Source organism: Cololabis saira, chromosome 16 (assembly GCF_033807715.1).
Source record: "Cololabis saira isolate AMF1-May2022 chromosome 16, fColSai1.1, whole genome shotgun sequence".
In the NCBI taxonomy this organism is placed as follows: Eukaryota; Metazoa; Chordata; class Actinopteri; order Beloniformes; family Belonidae; genus Cololabis; species Cololabis saira.
The window spans coordinates 20285382-20303136 of NC_084602.1; the positions used below are offsets into that span (position 1 = coordinate 20285382).

The 17755-nt window shown below is 43.9% G+C and overlaps 1 protein-coding gene across 1 annotated transcript; it reads right to left on the reverse strand.

Annotated features, from left to right (window-relative positions):
- Window positions 1-810: 810 nt before the first annotated feature.
- Window positions 811-14605, reverse strand: znf292a (zinc finger protein 292a). The gene is made up of 8 exons (XM_061744287.1): window positions 14442-14605; window positions 11421-11575; window positions 9352-9430; window positions 8989-9124; window positions 8639-8841; window positions 7881-8017; window positions 7491-7632; window positions 811-7386 (listed from the first exon to the last, which is right to left on the reverse strand). The coding sequence occupies exons 1-8, from the start codon at window positions 14589-14591 to the stop codon at window positions 1225-1227; spliced, it is 7164 nt and encodes a 2387-aa protein (XP_061600271.1). The 5' UTR covers window positions 14592-14605; the 3' UTR covers window positions 811-1224.
- Window positions 14606-17755: the final 3150 nt, after the last annotated feature.

Consider the following 17755-nt stretch of genomic DNA (forward strand, 5'->3'; position numbering starts at 1 on the left):
TTTAACTGCGTGTAGCTTTAGTAACCTTTTCAAGTTTTTATGGTGCTTCTATTTGGCTTACATTTGTTTTATGGTCTTGTGAGGTATAAAAGAACTAAAAAAAGTTAAATTGGACCCGTTATTGGATTGTCCATCGGTTCCACCGGGTCATTTGTTCTGCTCATTTGCAACCTGCAGTACAAGGAACCAGAAGCTTCAAAAACGCAGAAAACTCAGAAATTCTATGCATAAATGGGTTTCAGGGGATTTGTCCAGTTCTTCTTACACAACCTTTGGGCAACCACATGGGGTCACTATGGACGCAGCAGACAATCCCGTATAAAAACTCTTTTACAGCCCATTTACATCTCATATTTTCCCCACTAACAAATGTGGGCTGGGAACTTGACATCAGAACTGCAAGGCCTCAACTAAAGAGATAAAAAAGAGCTCACTTTTAAACCAGATAACATAGAAATTATTCTATAAAAATAATTTCAAATGCAATTACTGATAATGAAGTATCCAAGTGGTTTAAATGACATCTTTGTAAAATATTGGACAAACACAATTCAAATAAAAAAAAATGCTAAAATCAATCCCCAAAGGGAAATTAGGGAATCATTATTATTACTATTATTGATGTCAAGAAATATTTTTCATTGATGTATTTTTTTATACTGCCAACATCTTATCAGTTGAATGTTGTCATAGTAGGACCATGCCTAAGCTCAAAAAGCAAATTCTCTGTACACTAAAGTGAAGGCACACACACGAAAAAAAAAAAACTTGTGGTCATTAAATTGTTTTTCTTAGAAAAAAGAACCAGTAACATTTTATTGAACACTTTGTGGAAGACATGTAAATATTACAGATAGGTCTACTAGTGTTGAAAAAGGATGAAATAAATACAAACAGAACTTGAAATCCCATAGGGATATATAAAAACATAGTTTTCTTTAAAAGTCTCCATTTAGCAAAAGAAAAAAAAACATCTTCAGTACTAAGCATAAATACAAACATGAGTCTAAAATCTATGCCCTATAGATACCTGGTTATTATAACTAACATACATAATTAAAATCATCTGAGAACATTTTTCATGATGTATAAAATAGGCCATTTAACGCATAGCCGTGACCATGACTGTTAACAGTTGGAAATCTGGTGCAGTAAGAAACAAACCATCCTGCAGCAAAACTTCTCAAATCCTGAGTAAGACTGATTTGGAAACATAATACCGGGCTATGATCCGCTATAAAGCCACTTTTTTATTATAACCATGGGTTTCATGTCTTGTAGCTGCTTAAGTAAAAGATCAGCACTGTCTGAAAATGCTTTATCCATGACTATCTTTACATTACTCACAGATTTAAGATTCAGAGGGTTTCTGAAGTCTACAAGGTTCCCACAGTCTTTAATTTCATCAGTCGTTTTACTCTTTTTACTCTCTTTACTCTCCGCCACGTATTTCTGCCTTAAAGTTTGTTGTCGTTTGGGTGGCACTTCAGCACTAGATTTCTCACATAATTTGCGTTTAGAAGAGTTGGTAGACTCTGAGGTTTCCAAGAACTTAAGGAACGAGTCCTCGAGGCCTAAAGGCTTAAAAGACCCCGGTGTGACCGGATCGTCACGCTGCTCCGGGGCTACAGGGGTACCAGGATTTGAGTTATCTATTGAACTGTTAACAGTCGTGCGGTTTCTAAGGGACTGCATCCTCTCTGGACAAGCTGGTGTGGGCTGCGCAGGTTTTCTGGGACGCCCTCTTTTAACGCCACAGTCGGTCCCATTGGAAGCTTGAGATTCTGCACTTTCGTCATTGGACTGTTTGTTGTCCTCTTGGTTGACTTTCTCCTCCTCCAGCTCCTCTGCTTTCTGGTCACTGGGCTCTATGTTCTGGTCACTAGTCACTGTTTTCTGGTCGCAGCAAGTCTCTGTTTTCTGCTCGCCTTCGTCTGCCTCCGTCTCCTCCTCGGAGCTCGACGCGCCCTCCGCCTTGTTTGCATCTTTGAATCTGGAGCGCGAGTATTTTTTGCAGAAAATGAACTGACTCCTCTGATCTTCGATATATCTTTCCGTGAGGCCATGAGTGGTGTAATGCTTAAATATGCTTCTTTCGGCCCGCTCCACTGTATCGCAGCCTATGATCATGCACGGGTACTGCAGGGCGGACTTCTTGGTGCACATTGCTGACGCCTCTTCGTGAGATTTTAGCGTGGGCTTGCCAAAACTAGTCCAGTGTTCGATGGACTTCCCTTCTTTCTTTTTAGTGTTTTTCTTTTTAACTTTGAATTTGCTCTCCATATTTTCTTTCCCATTGCTGGCCCCTGGGAAGAGTCCGACCGATTTAGTTCTTCTTCCGTCACTCGCTCTGGGATCATAAACATAGTTGTGTTTTTTGATCAGGTGCCGGAGCAGGTTTGACTTTGTAGTGTACACGCGATCACATGACTCGTACTCGCACCGGTAGGTGGGGTCCACTGAGCCGCTCTCGGAGATGGCGATCTCCTTGTGGTAGTTCTTGATGTGCTCGATGTATTTATCCACGGAGTCGAAGGGAAGAGCGCATTCTGGCCTGTCGCAGTTGAAAGTGGATATGGACATGCTGGCCATCATGGAGGTGGCTTTGTCGCGGGTGAACTTGTGAAGCAAGAGGTAATGCTGCACTAACCTGGTGATTCCCATGAACACCCTGGAACAGTTTTTCACCTGACACCTGACTTCGTTATCTTTCCCAAAGCTCTGGTCGCTCTCCTGGTCGTCGCTGACGACCGCCGCTTCAACCTCGGGCTCGGCTTTACTTGGCGGCAGCGATGCTTGATGCATAGCCCGGTAATGGAGGATTAAATTGTGCTGAATGGTGAATGCCGCGGTGCACCCTTCATGAACACAGCGGTATGGTCTGTATGGACTGTAGGCGTTGTCCGTGTCACTCATTTTGAGGCTCAACTTTTTCTGCAACTTCTCTTTCCTCTCCTCCTTTGTTGGTGTGCTTTTAGAGCTGCTGGGTTTTTCAGGGGAGGACGAGGCAGATTCAATCGAGGATCTGGATTCTGTTACTTTACTCGGCGGCACGTTTAATTTTTCTTGCGGCGATTTGGCTTTGCTGGCAGGACTCGCTTTTTCTTTGACGCTGGTCTTCGCCTTTGTGTCTGGACTTCTGTTTACAAAGGCCAGTTGAGGCTGAGGTTGAGGTTGCTCTGCAGCGGTTTCTGGGGTTGATGGCACCACCTCCCCGAGTGGTCTTTCAGTCAAATAGTTCTGAGGCGACGGTAGTCTTGTAACAGTTGATACGTCAGGTGTCAAGCCCTGTTTCGCTGCTTCCCCAGAAGAGATTTCAGGTACATCTGGATCCTTCTCAGTCACTGGTTTCGGTGCGATCGCAATGTCGACAGGTTCTTGTTTAATAGCAAGTAAAACAGCCGCAGGCTGTGCCGTCCGACTGCTGTTGGACTCAACGTTTGCTTGGCTGTTTAACGACTCGTCTTTGTTGAGTCTGAATGCGCGTCGGTGTCGAGCGCTGATTTTTAGCTTCTGCATTTCCGCTTTTGACAATCGGTGAACTTTCTCGTAGTGAATTCTCAACCCTGTCGTTCGCGTGAAGGTCTTTGCACAGATCTGACAAGGATACGGAGACAGCTTGGATGGAGTTCTTTTGAGCTCGTCGATCATCTCGGTGGTAAAATCGTGCATTTTACTCAAGTGTTTAAATAATGCCTCCTTTGTCATGAATGAGAACTCACAGTCGTCCTGGTCACATTTAAATGGTTTAGGTACCTTTTCAGGGGGCTTTTCGTCGCTTTTGCCCTGTGCTTTACTTTTTTCGACGGCAGGAACGGCTTTAGTATGACTAACATTTTGCTCTAATGACATTGCATTCCGCATCCTCCCTTGGGCAGCTTCAATCAAATCCAGCCTTTGAAAGGCATGTGAAATTTCCATCAGGTGATCCTCCTGATAAGGCCCGGTGAGGGGCGGATTAGCCATCCCCGCTTCTTTGTCTCGCTGGTTTTCGTGGGAAGCTGAGGAGTTGGACTGGTCCATTATATTTGTATTCTGGGGCTCTTGTTTCAACACCATAGGGGACGTCAAAGTGGTCAAGCTAGAGGATTCTTGTGAAAAATCTCCATTTGGCATATTGTACATTGCTGCGTTCGCATCAGGAAGATGAGGGTCATTGAGGAAGTCCAAAAATGACGTTGGTAGGTCTGCCGTCAGGTCGATTTCATCTAAAGGCCGACACTGAGAGCGCTTGGACAGGTGACCGCCGAGAGATTTGGTGCTTGTGAACTCTCTGAAACACCTCCGGCAGATAACTTTGCCATCTTTGATTATTGCTGGCCATTTGGTACGCTTGCTCAACCTGCTGCGTTTTCCTTTCTGCACTTCGCTGTCGCCGGCCTTTTCTTCCACGGGGACCGGGTCACTGTCTGCATTCTGACAATCCTCCTCGTAAGGGAAATCGGGGGGAGCCACGCTGTGTGGACTGAGCACGCCATCCACGGAGTTGTCCATCTGATCAAAACTAGAAGTTGACACTGTTTCTATTTTAGTGATTTCACTTGCAGCTTTTAGTGGAACTTGAGCCTCTGGAGTCATGCATTTCATGGGCACATCCACTGACGAGCACTGAGTGAGACAGGAGCTTTCACTCGGAGCGTATGGAGTGTGGTAACTTCCGTCAGGAAGGCTGTCAATTGTTGAGAGACTGTTCCCATTATCCAAGTGTCCAATCATACTTGCACTGCTCTTCCTAGCATCTACGTTCTCTCCTGAACCATCAGGTTGCATAAGTCCATACTGATGCCCTCCATTATGCATATGCCCCCCATTGTCGAGCATTAAAGAGCTGGACACGTACTGAGACATCAAACTGGAATCCGAAGGAGTATGCGACGTAGCGGGACCGTGTATAGCTGCCATTGAGTGATCTCTATCAGGAGGGTGAGGCAATGTGGTTTGATAAGGGTCTGCCTGCCAGTGGGGGTAATTGCGGGAGGGGTATTCGTTGACATTAAAGGCCTCAGGATAGCAGTTATTCATAGGAGGTGAAGACCACGACTGGGACATGTCTGGCTGCATAACGTTGGGATTGTTAGCGCAGCCCCAAGATGGGTACAAGGTAGGATTGACCATCGGAGTAATAGGCACAGGCTCCATTGATCCCGGATAACATTGGGACGGCGAGGTTGAGCATCCCACCTGATAATCCATTTGCTGCATCCCTGGTTTGTTGCATAGTATCCCTGGCTGAGTTGATGGCCTGTTGCCCTTTTTTGCTGTAATTTTGGCCACTTTGTTGTATTTCTTTGCCAATTTCCAGTCTTCAAATATTTCAGGATGTTGCTTCTTCACATGCCGAGACAGACTTTTGTTTGTACTGTACGCCCTTGAACAGTCATTGCTTGGGCAGCAGTGCAGGTTTTCTTCACTGCCTGCAGGAACAGCGGAGGTGCTGCTCGGATATCCTTGCAGAGAAGAAGGAATTTCCATTTTGATTTGACTTGGGGACAGTATTTGTGGTAATGCTTTCTGAAATTCAGCACCTTGTACATTGTTATGCTGCTTTTCCGGCAGACTGGCCACAGGATTTGCTGCGATGGGATCAGGATACGGCGGAGGAAAATCCCCCGGCCCGGGCACATCCTCGTGCACTTGTGGCGCTTCAGGTGGCAGATTCACGTCAGCGAGTGATGGGGTGGGGTTGGTCAGTGGAGTGTAACATTTCTCTGGTTCTGTCATGCCTTGAGCCGCCATTGAATTTAGCATATTTTCAATCGAGTGTTTCACTTTCATGGGAGCAGAATCTTTAGCGACATCTGCTGAATCCCACTCTGAAGCATCTGCCTTTGATGCTTCCTCCAAGTAAACATCTGTATTATTTGTTTCGAGGCTAAAAACAGCTGGAAGCGTGTCCTCTTGGCTTTGGGTGCTCACGTGTGCTGGTTCTACTTTTGCAGCGACAGGGGGAGGTTGACTGACAATGGTATTATTTGTGCTATGATGCTCTTGGTGAGACAAGAAATCGGACTGAGAGTAGAATATTTTACCACAGTTTTCCGTTTGGCAGGTGTATGTAAGGTAATGCTGAGCCTCGTGATCATACAGTAGGTAGGCCTCGTTGAAAACCTGCCCACAGTTTGGGAACATGCACTGGGCCTTAAACTCTGGGTGTGTTTTCCTGTGCATGAGAAGTTCAGAATTGGAATTAAAATTGGCCTTGCAATCCAGCTGAATGCAGATATATGGCTTGCTGCCACAGTGCATCTGCAAATGATCATTAAGGTGCCGGACATTGACGAACTGCCTCCTGCAATACTGGCACACGACCTTCTGCTTTTGTATTTCTAGAAACCTCATCGCCTCCTCGTCGTCCTTGTGAGATCGGACGTGAGCCATGAGGTTGCGGAAAAACTTGAAAGCTTTTGAGCAATTTTTGACAGGACAAAAACAATCTTGGCTAATCTGAGGGTCGGATGTAGTTTGCTCTATCTTCACAGGGGTTGCCAACTGGTCACCGAGTTGAGATTCAATTTTAACAGGACTAAGGTTGGCCTTGGCTGCTACCTTGGACATTTTAGACGGACTTTTAGGGGACTGGCTCGTTACCTTTCTTGCCGCTTTCATTGCAGCGAGCCTCTCTTTGCACGACTGCTTTACATGAGATGCTACATGTGGTTCTAAAATCTCCCTACTTTCAAAACTGTCAGCACAAATCGGACACAGATACACTCCGTCTTTGAAATGTTTCTGAGCGTGGCGAACAATTCTGTGACCCAAGAACTCCTTGTCACACAAAACACAATACTGCATGTAGGCTCGCCAATTCCTAAACCGAGCAGACACAAAACCCTGCTCCCGAAGTTTCTTAGCTTCTCTGTTCTTTTCCTTTTCATCTGTAATTTCATTGAGTTCATTTGTAGTGGTTAAAAGGAAATCTTCCAGATCTTTGTATTCGGGGAGTTTGCCAAGTGCACTTTCCACCTCCTGTTCATCTGTATCGTTGAGTGTGTCAATAGATGAGACAATAGCCGCCTCCTCGCCCATCAACGCCAAGCAGTTGCGTTTCAGTGTTTTCCAGTCCCAGAACTCTGGATCAAAAGGCCACTGTGTCTTCAAGGCCAGCAGTAACTCGCAGCGTAAAGAATTGGGCACTGGCAGACTCCCATCCTCCTCAGGCTTCTGGTCGGGTTCATTGTACAGCGACTCCACAGCATAATATGAGTCAACAGTGGGCTGCAGAAGGAACTCGGTCAGCTGGCATGCACGCTTCACCTCTAGATCAGTTGGCAAGAGGCAGGAAATAGTCTTGCAGATGGTGGACTTGCTGTCTTTGTGGTCACTGGAGGTCATTTTCAGAGCTTGGATGCACATTTCTACACACACTGGAAGCCCCACCTCTCCAACCTAAGAAAACAACACAGAAAAACAAAACCCCAACAATTATACACAGAAATGACATATCAATCCCCTGAGATGTGTTAAAAACACATGGAAATGTTTTTTTCTACCTCATTTTGGATTACTTTGATGAGAAACAGGATGTGACAGACACTTGTGCAGAGGAGGGCCATGTCTTTGCTGTGGCTGAGGAATGAATCGGCAGACGACTCCATCCTCATGAGTAGTTTACTCCAGAACAAAGTGAGCTCCCTGGAAGAGATCAACAGAACCGGTCATAGATCTGACATTACACAACTTTTCTACAGTGCAATCATAGATGCAAAAGTAGAGAAGTTCATATCCATTTGCAGGTAGCTAAAGACATGACTTTCAAAGCAAAGGCCTCTGGATAACTGTTTGACAATAAAATTGAAATTATCCCATTAGTGCATTGGAAAAAAGTTTTTCTGTTGTGTTTTTTTCTCCCTCAAGTATTTGAGTCAAACTGCAAAACTTACCAGGCACAGTAAACCTCTCCTTGGAGAAGCTGTCGCTTGAGAAAGGCAGTACACATGCAGAGAGCTCCTTTCTCATCTCCATCCGACTCTAAGTTGCAGATCATCTCAAGAGCATCTTTACAGTCTATCGATGCAATCTGTAGGAGAGTGCAAAGGAAAAAGGAAAAAAAGGAAAAAAAAAAAAAAAAAGGAAAAATGCGATTAAAAAAAAAAGGAGTGAAATACTATGGGAATTTTTCACACTGCAATGTTTTCAGACCACTTATTGTCAGTTATCTGTAGTGCATTGAAGAGTTCATATAGCTCTTATTTGATTAACTTAATACCATCTCAGTTTTAGAAAACCTTCTCTTTTTGGTCAAAAACAGCCACATCAAAAGTGGCAGCACCAAACTGTCGGCTCCATTCAGGATTAGATAACTGATTAAATATGACACTGCTGATCAACACTTTCGAGAGCTGTCGCTTTAGCTCTTCTCACACAGCTTAAGTCAGATTTTTACATCTTCATTGCCCTTCATAATTCTATTTGTACGTTACAGAGACAAATCAACGTGTGTAAGCCCGTGTCAGCAGATTCAATATTATAATACCAGAGCTTTACACAAGCGTCTGCAAAGCTGGCATGCTGATGGAAACACAATGGACTGTCATCATGAGCGAAAGCAAACTGTGTGAGAAGGCACATTAAGGTAATCTCTATGCGAAAAGGGCAAATGAAGATCATATATACAGTAGATAGAAGGGGGTGTTGTTACCTCTTCCATCAGCTCCTCCTGACTTTTGGTCATGCAGATACAGAGCAAGTAGGTCTGTTTGAAGTTCCCTTGTCCTTCATATCCTGGATACTCAGAGCACATCTTCGCAAGGACAGCAGCTTTATCGATACTGGCCACTTTAATAAGATGTTTGACTCGCATGTTGAGAAGCGTGGGACCTTCCAGTTCAAGATACTCGTGAACTAAGGAGCAAAATAAGAACAAAAGAAAGGGTGAGAAAAATACCCACGGGAGTAGTTGTGATGACCTCTGATCAACACATTATAAAAAAATTACAGCTGCACGTGATGCGCCTCTAAACCAATAAATGTAAAAATGTGCGTAATTACCTTGTTCAGTTTGAAGAACTTGATTAGACAGGATGCTGCTTAATGTGGTGTTGGTCCAGATGCCATCCTGCTGCGCCAGAGCTGAGAGCAGGCGAAGCTGTGTGCTCCCACTTTCTTGCAAAAGGCTGTGTGCCAACTGCAGCAGAATGACAATAAATACAAAATAACTGAATTACTAAAACTTTGATTAAGCATTCTTTAAAGTGTGATACAATCACGGATTTGAAGTCATGTTTCAGCTCTATAATGCACCTAACACAGAGACAAAGGAAATGCACGCTAAAAACTTTTAATTGCTTATGAATGCAAAGATAAGCTGCAGCAAAAGAAAAAAAAGTATCTAATAGCCTTGAGGATACTGACCTTCATGGAGGACTGAAACTCCTCCCATAAGGCACCAGGGACATGCTGGGGCAGTAAGAGCAGCAGCTCCGCACAGCTCCTGTGAATTCAACACGGCAGTTTTTTTAAAAGCCTGATTTAGGTCAAGGATGTGAACAAAATCTACAAAATAGGAGTAACCATACAAGAATAACTATTTAGTGTGCACGCTGCTTTGAAGTCAGCGTAGCATTGCAAGAGAACAACAGAGCTGGTGAACAGGAGACAAGGAAGTGATGTGTCGTCCAAAATATGACACTGGTGTCACTTTTTCATATAAAAACGGTAAAAAAAAGTGAAAAAAAGCAGTAATATTTTTGACCAGAACTATTAAAGTCTGTTTGTATGATTAATAAGACACGTCACTTACTAGTTTATTAAACACATAATTTTAGTGTAACCCAAATATGTCGTACCCTTAAAAGGGATACTCCCATTGTTTGGGAACTTGTACATTGTCTGTACACAAGCTTAGTTTAGTCGCTGGAAGTGGCTCGATACGCCTAAATACCCCAATAAACTTTCGAACAACTCTAAAATGCTTTAATTTACAAGCTGTGATTTGTGCAGTCACCTCGAGTAGAACAAACTGTATAATGTGATGCAACAAAAACGGTTACACGTTAGGAACTTTATACCTGGGTGCAGCGACTGCCTGCAGCAGCACTGTTATGCGCATGAGTATGAGTTTCTTCTAATAGATATATCTAACATACTTTTTGAGTCATGATGCATTTTGAGGACAATTACAATCGTCTGCATGATGAAATCCACTTGGCACGGGACAGTTTTTCCAATATAGTTGAACACACCAGGATGTAGGAAAATTCTTCCACGGTTGTGACACAGAGAGTTTTTGACATATCTTCTCCAGATATGACACGTCACATGGAAACACCTGCTCCTATTCTCTGCACTGAAGACATTCAATTTCTTTCAGCATCAAGATTGCAAACTCCACATTTGTCCCCCAATTTCAACAATAACATTTGCGTTTCACAATTCAATAGTTGTATTTTATATATTCTTTACTGTCAAGAGGATAATTTAATTCAAGTTTGGGATGAATCAGATTTTAACTTCAGCGTCATGGTGTAAATTTGGGGTTTGTCCAACCTGATGCTGACAGAGACTGAATGTCTTTGCTGCAGCAAATGTGACCAGGCACTTCCACTGACTGCAGGATTCAGAGATCTCAAGTAGAAAAAAAGTGTAAAAACTCTTTCTTGACTTTTCATCTCTAATATATTATGCATCCCAAAGTAAATATACTGGCATTAACAGCCTCAAAACAAGTGGATACAATCAAGTAAAACATTATAATAGTTACCGTAATGCATGACTCACGTCTAGGTTATATATTAAACTCTGACCACTACCAAGAATGCTGGTGCACAGATGGTGATGCTTTGCCAAAATACAGTTCTTTATGCAATCTGGATCCATTTAATGAGATTGTTGCAAATTATTCTACATAGTTATTTCTATAAAATATAAATGAACAAGTCACAGCCTGCAAATGGAAACATTTCGACATTATTAGGAAGTTTATTTTCTTACTTAAGCATGCCACCTCCACTTTGTTTTGTCAGATGGGGTGACTTGATGAACACAAAAGCGAAAAGTATGCACCTCTGTTAAAGGCAAATGATTCATTTCCCACAATGCTGAAGTGTTGTTTTAAAGTCCTAATCTCTATCACAACCCGAGGAACTCTTATGTTGTGCAAACAGCTAATTATCTCCTATAGATTCAGAGTATTTTCGTATCATATTCATTCATTTTAGATTTGACTCTGTATAATTTGTTTTCATAAAGAACAACAGCACGAATGTTTTCTATTTTTGTACATCAATTTCACTGATTTTGTACTTTTGATGTCTTTAAATCTTCAAAATATAAGTGTACCTTCAAGTTTCTTTCATTAAGAGACATTTAAGGCGAAGGTAATAATAATATTGCCGTTTTCAAAGTTGGGAAAATCAAACAGGATTTGACAGCTCTTTTTTTCCATGTTTTTTTTCTTCTTCCAAGTCACAGTTTTTACTCACAATGCTAACTTTTCAAGTAGGAGTGGCACATTTTCACATGCGGAGGAGAGACAGGAGGCTGCTTTAGCGAAGCTGAGAATGGCCACGGTGTAAACCTCCAGCAAAGGCAGTGGATCCTCATCGGTTTTCCAACGACCGGCATGTTCCACCAGGACCTAAAGGAAAAACATGCAATTACTTGGATTAGAGGGCGGTACTGACTAACAATAATTTTGAGGCAGAAAATGTGAAGTCAAAGCCAATATTAATTTGTTGCATTGTAAAGTAAGATGTGTATTTGAAGACTTTAATATGCTGGCAGACACACTGGAAAAAAATACGCCATCGCTCAACAGAAATGCTGAAAATTCTGGGTTTCAAAATGAGACATAGAGTAATTTTTTTTCAGTTAAAACAATTTCTTGACGTCTTAATAAGCCATTTATGACACGCTTTGGTTAAAATACCGCATAGATACCATACAAAGCTTGCTTTTCAATCATGTCTGTACTGTAGCTGGTTATAGGGGCGGAGTCAGCCATTCGCCTCCCCTCCGCCGCCCTCTTTCTCAGAGTGTGCCTATTTTGAGATCAGTGTTACAGCTTTGTGCGATAAACTTCAGAGATACAATGAATGCAGCAAAATATAAAGTTGGCTGCTTGAAAAGTCTCCTCCGGTCTGGGTCCTTGTTATCACAAACCCCTGCAGACCCCTCCTTTTTTTTTTAAAATTGTGTGGCTCTAGTGACCTTTACTGAGTGTGTGGTTTGACAGGAAATGCGTGCTTAGAGAGGGGATAGACATGCAGCAAAGGGCCACAGACTGGGACCCCAACCTGGGCTGGTTGTACGAGTACTGTAGCATCCATACGTGGGAGGGTGGGAGGGAAGCACAATTCTGAGGGTTGATTTTATGCTGGCAAACAAACCAAAATCATCATCTTCAATGCAAAAAATGAATGCGGTTCCTCTGGATTTGACTTAATTTCCACAGACAGAGTAGAAATGACCTCTGACATCATTGAATAGGCATACAGCCAAGGATTTGTAGTAGGGAGAAGGATAACTAAGCCAGCATCAACAAAAGACATCCAAAATGGTGTGCAGTGTAGCAGGAACCGTAGTGAATGACAGTTTTGCATTAAGAACTTGTTGATCCAAGGAGTTATGGGCAATTCTACACTTGTTTTGAAAGGCAGCTCTTGGAGTCACTGCATGAATCCCCCCTGCCTTGTTGTTATTGGTTTGGTACATTTTATACCAGTAGAAATGGCTGTGAATGGGAAAGGTACTACCCATTTCACAAGAGAAAATGCTCATAACTGGAACAGGGATCGCTGGCCAGGCAAGCTAAACTATGCATTTACGGGGAAAAAAATATATCTTAAAAATGTTTTAGACCCTATCTGAGCTTAAAAACTATCTGGCAGATCAATGTACTCTGATATTGTTATTAAGGCTCTCTGTAGCTCCTTAACGCAGTCCTACAGGTGTTATTACCTGTACACAAGGTCTTCCTAGTGTTGCCACTTCATCAATATGTAGATTTATTGATGAGCAACATAAATGTGGCGTTGATAATCACGTGACAAGTAAAAAAATAAGGACAAAAGGTTCGAGTTAATACATTTGTCAATAATGTAACAGCAGTTTTATGAACAGGCCACAGTATGACTGAACTGCAACCACACACAGACCCGTCGCCTTTTCCCTCCTAAAATAACTTTAAAGTTGAACGAAAGGCTCGGGAGTGCAGGGTTAGAAACAACCCTGCAACTACCTGTACTGGTATAAAAGGATACCTCACAACTTATTGACGGAGCCGGTGTTCTGCCAATCCATGCTACCCGCCGAGAAATGCTACTTTGTGGTTCTGCGGATGTGCACAGTCGATTTTCAGAGTTTGATTGCCACGCCAATCATTTCTTGCACCATGTAAAATTGAAAATATGGGATGTAGAGTATCTGATCCTTCAAAATACACTACTTATGACATGAATTGCATTACACTTTGTGAACATTATACGATAAAGAGGAAAAAAAAATTCTATCGCTTTATTTGATATTCATTCAGTCATTATTTAACCAGGCAGGTCATAAGAACATTCTTATTTACAATGACGGCCTGGCAAGAGACAAGGACCACTTGGGGGAAAGGAAGTGGTTTAGGGAGTAAAAAACAGTAAAATTGTAGCTCTACAAAAGGTAGAAAACCATAAGGTAGCATTTTTTGTCAAAGCAGCAGAAATGGTCAGAACACCGGTGTGTATTTGATGATCAGGATGTAATGGAGTCAGTGTCCACTGACACACTTTCCCCTCCAAATCACGGTCTCAGACAGATGCTTGCTTCATTTTTTTTTTTTTAATTATTTATTTATTTTTATTCTAACACTCGCATCCGTTTATAACATCTCACCGCTGATGGCAACAACTATGTAATTAACATCCATTTTGGTGTGATTCGCTGCTTTAATTAGTGAGAAAAGGCCAGAGCTAGCACCCTGGAAGAGGAGAGAGAAAAAAACACAAAAAAAAAACCCATTGCTGCCGTTCAATGAAAACCCCACCAAAAAAAGTAACCTCGTTTTTCCATCACGCTTACACGTCCACTCAGAGCGTTTGCGTGACTTTTAATACACTTATCGCCGTGCATATCGTGCAGGAAAATCCCGCTAACGCAGCGCTCGTTTTTCCTCTCTTTTTCTGCACAGCATGACCACTGCACAGGACAGGAGACCCTGCATACCAGCTAGCGGCCATCTGGCCTGCAAACACCAGCATACTTGCACAATATGCACAATCTGCACACACTTGGAGACGACACTTTACAAAACAAAGCGAGAAACCCGCTTAAAACCCCCCGGCCGAGGCTGTTTTTGGTTAATTTTCTCCCCTCTCATCCTCCCTGGGAGCGGGGCTAGCTTTGCTAGCGCCGTGGCTACATTGTTGTAGCAGCAGAATCTGCTCCGCATCCTCGGCCGGAGCAGCCGGGGCTCGCTGCTGCTGCTCCCCGGGACCCGGGGAACCAAGGACCGAACCCACCTGGCAGAACTCCTGGCAGAAGTGCAGCGAGGCGTCCAGCGGGGAGCCGCGGCTCTCCCGCAGCGCCGCCGTCAGCCCCGTGAAGCGGCCCCGCAGCTCGGCGAGGGCTCTCCGTGTGTCATACTCCTTCTCTGTCTCCCCCTCCGCCATCTTCACAACAATCACGACCGCGCACGCACAGATGTTACGCTGCCAGGCTGCACACGCACGCTCACGCAAAGAGAGAGGGGGGTTTAGTTGGAGATGGGGGTTGGAGATGATGATGATGGGGGGGGGGTTGCACTTAATAGAGCTCTGCACACATTCTTCCTGATGTCAACAAAGCCTCCACTTCCACCCGCGCAGCCAGGCAGGCTGAGTGTGTTCACCAGTTTGACCTGCAGATGTGCTGTGATGCAGGAGGCTGGGGCTTCACCCAGTAGGGACAAACTTTAAAGGGGACCTATTATGGCATCTAATAACTATTTTAAACAGGCTTAAACATACTTTAACATATATAAAGTGGTCTCCCCTCAGCCTGCCAACTCAGAGAAGGAGGAAAGCAGTGTCTGTACAGCCGCCCGGATGAGCCATCCAGTGTGATGTGGCTTCTACGAGCCGTTCAGATTCTTTTTTTTTTATTTTTTATTTTATTTTTTTTATATTTTTATAGCGGTTTTTTCCCCCATTTTATCACCCAGCGCTCCTACCTAGACAGTCCTGGGCATTGCCATCCTCTACCAACCCCGGGAGGGCCATGCACTAAGCTCAGGTCTCCTCCTTAACCTGAGGAGTGAGCAGGCCGCATCTTTTCACCAGACAGGGTGGGGCTTCTCCGGCCGGACGTAGTGCGTGGAAGGATCATGTTATTCCGGCCAAATCCAAGGCCTGTTTAAAATAGGTATTACCGGTAGATGCCATAATAGGTCCCCTTTAAAAACAAGCTTTTGATTGTTTTTGCTAAATAAATTAGAAATTCAGCCTCTGAGCCATGTCTTTAGCATCCCAGTGTCTAACCTTATTATCTATGCAGGATTCTGAGTGGGCAGGGAGGCTATGATAATGAGGCTCTGTGCTGATTGGCTGCCTGAATGACGCGATACACGAAAAAATGGTGGAAGCTCCGGCCGGCGGAGTTAGTTGTGGGCGTGGTTTCACGCATCGGACGCCAACCTATGTAAATCGCTCCATAACGACGGGAGCAGAATCTGAACGGCTCGTAGAAGCCACATCACACTGGATGGCTCATCCGGGCGGCTGTACAGACACTGCAGAATTTGGTTGCTTTCCTTGTTCTCTGAGTTGGCAGGCTGAGAGGAGCATAGCCGCGGGAACTAATTCACAGTAGGGGGTGCGTGCTGGGTGAGATACCTCGCATGCACGCGTAAGCATGCACACGAGAAAAAAAATCGAGTATTATTTCGGTTATTTTACCCTAATTTAATGGATCTTATTGACGGAAATATAACAATAAAGAACTGCACCTTTCCTTTCCACACGCAAATAGGAACAAACTGATACAGACAATTAACCAGGCATAGTTAGCTGATCCTGATTGACACAGCATATTTATTAACAGAACTCGTTCAGAACAGGAAACCCATCAGAACAAACAAATAGCAACAAATAGCAATCTGAATGATGGGATCCCGTGCGGGCCGTGCCTCAGTTGCCCACCACAACGTCGACTCTTAACCAGACGTCTCTCTAGCCCCTTTCACACAGAGATTCCGCAATATTGGTGTAAAGAAGTCCTGCCAATACGCCGCCTTTGTTGGTTCACACAGAACCATACAACGCCGGCATAAAGCCGCTCCCGTCTGTAAATTCACACAGCATGCCGGCGTTCCGCAATCAGAGGCGTGACGACAGCGTCAGCGTCTAGTGGCATGCCGGCATGCCGGCTGTGTCATTCACACAGACCCCGTTTCGGCTCTGTGACTACCTCCGCTGCCGGCTTATTGGTGGGGCCACTTGGCCCCCCCATTCCGCCTCCGTGACTTTCACACAGAACAGCGAGGCGGCTTAAAGGCGCAACGTTCCCGCCTCGAACTGGCTGTGTGAAAGGGGCTTCTGTGTGTAGGAAAAATAACAAGGAAAGAGACATATGCTTGTTTTACTTCCTTTGAGTAGTAAAACCACCAATTCTCTTGCATGGCCCCGTTATCAAAATATATGCCTAGGCCCAGTGCTTAATTTGTAAAGTGGGAGGTCCCGGAGCGCAGAGGATGAGTGGCTCCGGTGCGAGAGAAAAAAAAAGCGCCACACACACACACACACACACACACACACACACACACACACAGCACCCCCAGCACCCCTACTTCCCGCGGTACTGGAGGGGAGACCACTTTATATATGTTAAAGCAAGAAAAAACGTGTTTTTTATAATAGGTCCCCTTTAAAGGAGCTTGAGGCAAGAATAAGAAATGAGACTCATTAGTGCCACGACGACCGTCGGGGTTACTGCAGCCAACAGCGAAGCCGGCACGGGAGAACGGGGAGAAAGCGCATGCAGCGTCATTTGACGTCACATCCGCAGGACAGCGCGAGAAATTCAGGCCCAGAATTGCAGCACATTTTGCAGCACACAGCCTGTTCAAGGCAACGGAGAGATACGCTAGAGGGCTCATTCTTTTGGGTTTGGAACGCTTCATCTGACATTATTACTCGAAAACTTAAAACGTATACGCATTTTTTTTCATAAATCCTGCCTCAATCCTGCCTCATGCTCCTTTAATAGAGCTCTGCACACATTCTTCCTGATGTCGTACTGTATCTGCATCTGGTACAGCAGCTGTACAGCAGCTCAGAGGAAAGCACTCCAGAGGGTCATCACCACCGCCCAGAAGATCATCGGCTGCCCTCTCTACACACTGGAAGACCTCCACCACTCCCGTTGCCAGAAAAAAGCCCAACATATAATAAAAGACACTTCACACTCCGGACACTCACTGTTTGAACTGCTGCCATCTGGGAAACGATACAGACTCATGAAAACGGGGACAAACAGACTCAAACACAGCTTTTATCCAACAGCAATAACCACTCTTAACTAAAAACAGGAGCTAATGTGCAATAACAAAAAATTATTGTATGTTGATGAAAGTTCTTGTAATGTCCGTATGTTGATGTATGTGTGGAGGGGTGAATGTGTCTAGATATATATATTTATTTTATTTCTTTTTATTTCATTTTATTGATTTATTCATTATTATTATAGTTATTTTATTTTTTATATGATGCGCTGACTGGAGAGCACTTTTAATTTCGTTGAACATAGTGATAATGACAATAAAGATCTATCTATGTCTATCTATGTCAACAAAGCCTCC

Excerpts from the sequence above, each read along its gene's own strand:
- znf292a (XM_061744287.1), bottom strand. The coding sequence starts at position 14,591 with ATGGCGGAGGGGGAGACAGAGAAGGAGTATGACACACGGAGAGCCCTC. Across the intron at positions 11,576-14,441 it reads TCTGCCAGGAGTTCTGCCAG|GTCCTGGTGGAACATGCCGG; the intron begins GTGGGTTCGGTC and ends TTTTTCCTTTAG. Across the intron at positions 7,633-7,880 it reads GGAGAGGTTTACTGTGCCTG|GGAGCTCACTTTGTTCTGGA; the intron begins GTAAGTTTTGCA and ends GATCTCTTCCAG.